This window comes from Setaria italica, chromosome VII (genome assembly GCF_000263155.2).
Source record: "Setaria italica strain Yugu1 chromosome VII, Setaria_italica_v2.0, whole genome shotgun sequence".
NCBI lineage: Eukaryota > Viridiplantae > Streptophyta > Magnoliopsida > Poales > Poaceae > Setaria > Setaria italica.
Window position 1 is genome coordinate 14,812,911 of NC_028456.1, and position 4,958 is coordinate 14,817,868.

At 43.2% G+C, this 4,958-nt stretch overlaps 1 protein-coding gene across 1 annotated transcript; it reads left to right on the top strand.

Annotated features, from left to right (window-relative positions):
* The first annotated feature begins 2,557 nt into the window (after positions 1 to 2,557).
* LOC101753867 (probable aldo-keto reductase 2) lies at positions 2,558 to 4,169 on the top strand. The gene is made up of 4 exons (XM_004975228.3): positions 2,558 to 3,052; positions 3,141 to 3,313; positions 3,391 to 3,493; positions 3,632 to 4,169. Exons 1-4 carry the CDS (start codon positions 2,618 to 2,620, stop codon positions 3,968 to 3,970), a joined length of 1,050 nt encoding a protein of 349 aa, XP_004975285.1. The 5' UTR covers positions 2,558 to 2,617; the 3' UTR covers positions 3,971 to 4,169.
* Positions 4,170 to 4,958: the final 789 nt, after the last annotated feature.

A 4,958-nucleotide genomic window follows, 5' to 3' on the forward strand; every position in this document is an offset into this window, starting at 1 on the left:
GAGACTAAGAATTAATGACAACCAAGAGAAAGACAAAGCTAGGGAGCCCGAAAAGGGACTGGGCCGATTGGCCCAAGGAGCCCAAGCCGATCAGCCTAGGGGCTCCCGACGCATATTAATGCTCAGCTTCGATGAGCGTTCCTCTAAAAAGATTTAAGGCATAAATTTTAAAATATAAGGCAAGTTGATGTTGGGATCAAGATGAAGCAAAAAGCACTTTGGAAGGTTATCAAGATACATTCTTACCTCGAGGATATCGATGAGCTAGGCCCATGTGCAAGACAAAAGAAAACCTCAAAGGATTAGAGAAGACTTGGTAATGAAGGAGGATGCGGGAGGACAAAAGGAAGTGCCAAGCCGATTGGCCTGGGCCTTTCCCTCGCCTATTCGACTTCCCCTTTGGACTACGGCCTCTCCAGGGTATAAATACCCCCATTATCCATCGGCACCAAGGGAACAAATTAGTAGCAGAAGTCGAGGAACTTGAGGGACAACCATCTACAGAGAGCTGAGGGCCGTGCAGTTGTTCGGAGGCTAGCTTAGGCTAGGCTCTGGCCAGCGTGATCACCCTGCGAGGAATATCCAGACCAAAGTTCTGGAGCTAGGATTCACAAGTCGTAGGTATGTTCCCGGTGGAGATCTTATGACGAACAATCATTCATGATGAAGTAATAGATGAGTTTTGGTTCCATAGCAATCCAAATGCCTCCTTTTTATGATGTCGACCGTTATGAGTTTGCTTATTCCAATCTATGAACGTTGTAGATTGCGTAGGCTGTTCTTGTAGCCATGCTGAGTAGAATTGCATGCATGATCTATAATAATAGCTAGACATGTGTTTTATGTTCATACCATTAGACCGCTTACGCTGACACGTAGGATCTACCTGTCTGTTACCGTGTAAAGTGGGTTTTCAAGAGTCAGACCGGAGGTGATGGTTTAAAGATGCTTTGAATGAGAACCATGTTTTGCTTGCCTTATAGCTATAACTACAACGCACGTATATTTAGGCTTCACTCTGGATGAGTTACCTCTTGGTCACATTTTCTCTTCATGTCTATTCAGAATCATCTTGCAACCTAAATCTGTTTTCCGATGCTTAGTTAGTCTAGGTCTTGTGACCTTATTTTCACGAATTGATAAAACTTAGGGGAATACTCTAAGGAAAAGGCTATGATGATCCATGCACTTGCGGTTCACAAACTGGCATGCTAATTGCAGCCAACAAAGGTGACTAAAATCCTCCAAATTTTTAGATGGACATCTCTGACTGTTGTTGGTTAAAAAAACTAACTGATTAGAGATTCAAAAAAGTTTGCAAATCAGTTACTTTTTTTGCAAATCATCTTGTGTAGGCTCCTTGTGTTGTTCAGGTCTAAATCAAGCCCGTACAAGAGTTGCCTATTTATACCTTATTTCTTGCCATTTTGGAATATACTCCAAAATACACTACATGTGTGAATATAGGGTTATTTCAGGTGTCAAGTGGGGGTTAGTACAAGATTTAGTCCAAAAATACCACTTAAATTGCACTAAAAGGGTGGCAATAATGAGCGTCAGCATATTACTGACCTTCTTTACGTTTTCGCATTTCATACTTTCAACTTGAGTGCATTTACGGGTAGTTCTAGTTAGGATTGTCTTTAGGATGTAAAAGTCTTTATGGGTGAGTGCAAACACTAGGTAAAGCATAGTTGCACATGAAGATAGTATTGGAAGCTACATGTTAATATTCTAAGTTGCCTAATGCACCCGTCTTGCTCTTAGGCACACGAGCACTAATTCCTTTCATATAGTAACCGGCCATCACACTAAGACCATTTATAATAACTATTTGTATAATTTACATAGACCGCAGTTTAGTTAAAATCATTTTAACATTTTAATATATATTTCAAAATAGTGACATTATTTTTAATTTATGTAATTATTTGTAGAAGTAACATTAAGAACTATATACGTACGAGATTGATTGCGAGCGAAGGAAATTCAACAGATTTTGTTCGTTTGAAAAAAATGCTTGGGTAATTGGTAATGAAATTATAACTGAAATCCTAAAAGTTTTAGATGGATACCTCTACACTTGTTAGTAAAAGAAACATGACTGATAAGAGATTCAAAAAAGTTTGCAAATCAGTTTCATTTTTTGGCTTGAAGGAGCGTTGCTTGACTACCTGTTGTTGAGTCGTTCGTTCTCTGTGTCAAAATGCCATGTCATTCTTTAATAAAAAAATAGATGTCTAAGTATCAGTATCAGCTAGACATTCTATTTTGTTATTATCAATTATATTATTGCTGCCATGAGGGAAAAGATGCTCATGTGGCCTATCATGATTGGTGGTTGGTGGAGTGCTTTGGGTGTGGCCGAGCACATTTCTCCAAAGGCCCATGACGTAAGGTCTTACATGTTTCACGTAGTCAGCGCTTGAGTCAAACTCCCAAAGCCGCCGGGCTGCTGATCATCTCTTCCTGCCTTCCTGGACACTTCAGAGGCCCTCCGAACACACTATAAATTCGGAGACGAATCATCAGCTCATCCCACCCAACATTCCTACGTCTGTAATCTGAATTTGTACACATCAGCAGAGAGACAGAGCTCATTTCCCAAGGTCCAGCAATGGCAGCTGCTCCGGTCGCCACGGTGCCGCGCATGAAGCTGGGCTCGCAGGGCCTGGAGGTCTCGGCGCAGGGCCTGGGCTGCATGGGCATGACAGCCTACTACGGCCCGCCCAAGCCCGAGACGGACATGATCGCGCTCATCCGCCACGCCGTCGCCGCCGGCGTCACCCTCCTCGACACCGCCGACAGCTACGGCCCGCACAGCAACGAGATCCTCCTCGGCAAGGCGCTGCAGGGAGGCTTGAGAGAGAAGGTGGACCTGGCCACCAAGTTCGGCGTCTCCTTCGCCGACGGCGACCGCGAGCCCGACTTCCGCGGCGACCCGGCGTACGTGCGGGCGGCGTGCGAGGGCAGCCTCCGGCGGCTCGGCGTCGGCTGCATCGACCTCTACTACCAGCACCGCATCGACACCAGGGTGCCCATCGAAGTCACGGTGATTACTGAGCTTGATTACTTTTGAATTGCCATTTTTCATTTCCTTGTATCAGTGATTACTGAGCTTAATTGTTGCTGCATTGCAGATAGGTGAAATGAGGAAGCTAGTTGAGGAAGGGAAGATTAAATACATCGGGTTATCTGAAGCATCCGCATCGACAATTAGAAGAGCTCATGCGGTCCATCCGATCACCGCGGTTGAGCTGGAGTGGTCATTGTGGACTAGAGATGTAGAAGAGGATATAATTCCTACCTGCAGGTATCTTACGTGCAAATGTTTTGTTCGTCCCTAAAATTGGAAGCTTTGTTCTGAATAAGTCATGCTGGAAATTGCAGAGAGCTGGGAATCGGAATCGTCGCTTACAGTCCACTGGGCAGAGGATTCTTCTCCAGTGGGGCAAAACTCATGGACTCGCTATCAGAGCAGGACATTCGCAAGGTGAATGCTCATGACTTACTACCATAATGTATTCGCTCTATATGGTGGTATCATTCAGCTATTTGTTGTACAAACTGAATTAGGAGTGCAATAATTTGCTTTGCTTATTTTATTAATGAGAAGTTTGTACTCTTCCAGAATTGGCCTAGATTTCAGCCAGACAATCTCGACAAGAACAAGCAGATATTCGAGCGTGTCAGTGAAATGGCAAAAAGAAAAGGATGCACGCCGTCACAGCTTGCATTGGCTTGGGTTCACCATCAGGGAAGTGATGTCTGCCCCATACCTGGAACAACGAAAATAGAGAACTTCAATCAGAATGTGGGGGCACTATCTGTAAAGCTCACACCAGAGGAGATGTCCGAACTTGAATCCTACGCTTCTGCAGATAATGTCCAAGGTGACCGTGATCCTCAAGCTGCTTACACATGGAAGAATTCCGAGACCCCTCCGTTGTCATCTTGGAAAGCCGAGTAAGCCAATAGAAGAAATGTTATCATAAGTAGCTGTCTGTGTTCATCTCTGCATGCAGAGGTGGGGATTCGTGTTACACTATCAAATAAAGACAGCAGAGCATGCTCATGTCTACTTAAGAAGAGTGTCATTTTTGTTGTGCTTGCGTGCGTTGATGTAAATCCATCCATATATATGCGTATTATACACTTCATTGCTAATCTATGATCAGCCATTTTGTAATACCAGTTAAAGTTTTTTAATCTACAAATATGGTGGTAAGCGGCGCACCACATATTAAGGTCCCGTTTGATAGAACTTATTTCAACTTCGGCTTCTTCTGTTTTACACAAAACGAGGCACCCTAGCGTGAAGCCATTTTATAAATCGAGGTTCAAATGAATTAGAAGCCAGGTGAAGCTACTATTTTTGTCTTCATCAAGTTTGACTGAGGCTGTTTTGGGAGCAGCTTTCCCAAACGGAGCCTAAGTAATTAATCTAGTGTATTTATATACATTCATGATTGATAGATTTCTTTCTGCGAGCTATGAATTTTGATCTGAGTCCCAAAAGCAAATGAACTGATTTTTATTGTTTTTTAGACCAAGGACAATAGATATAAAAGAATCTACAAATTGTATTTTTTTGGTCCACCAACAATAACGCTGCTAACTCATAGATTAATTAGCATCCGTATGGATACCCTAATATCCCTACCAAAATGATAACACGACCGGTAGTGATACATTAATACTCGTACCGTTCCAAAAAAAAATACTAACGGCAGCGATATGGTCAAAGCCCAACCGGTGCTTAAAAATGTACGGCATAGATGTATTGACTTGAGTATCCTTGCCCACCTCTTATAAGGATCCGGCATTGATAGCCAATTATCGGTGATGGCCTTTTTCCTCGTATACCTAAAATTCCTCATCCATGCCCCGGCTCGGGAAACTGGACATGGATGAGGTCTCTGCATAGTGCTTTGTCCTAATAAAATGAGATACTCCCT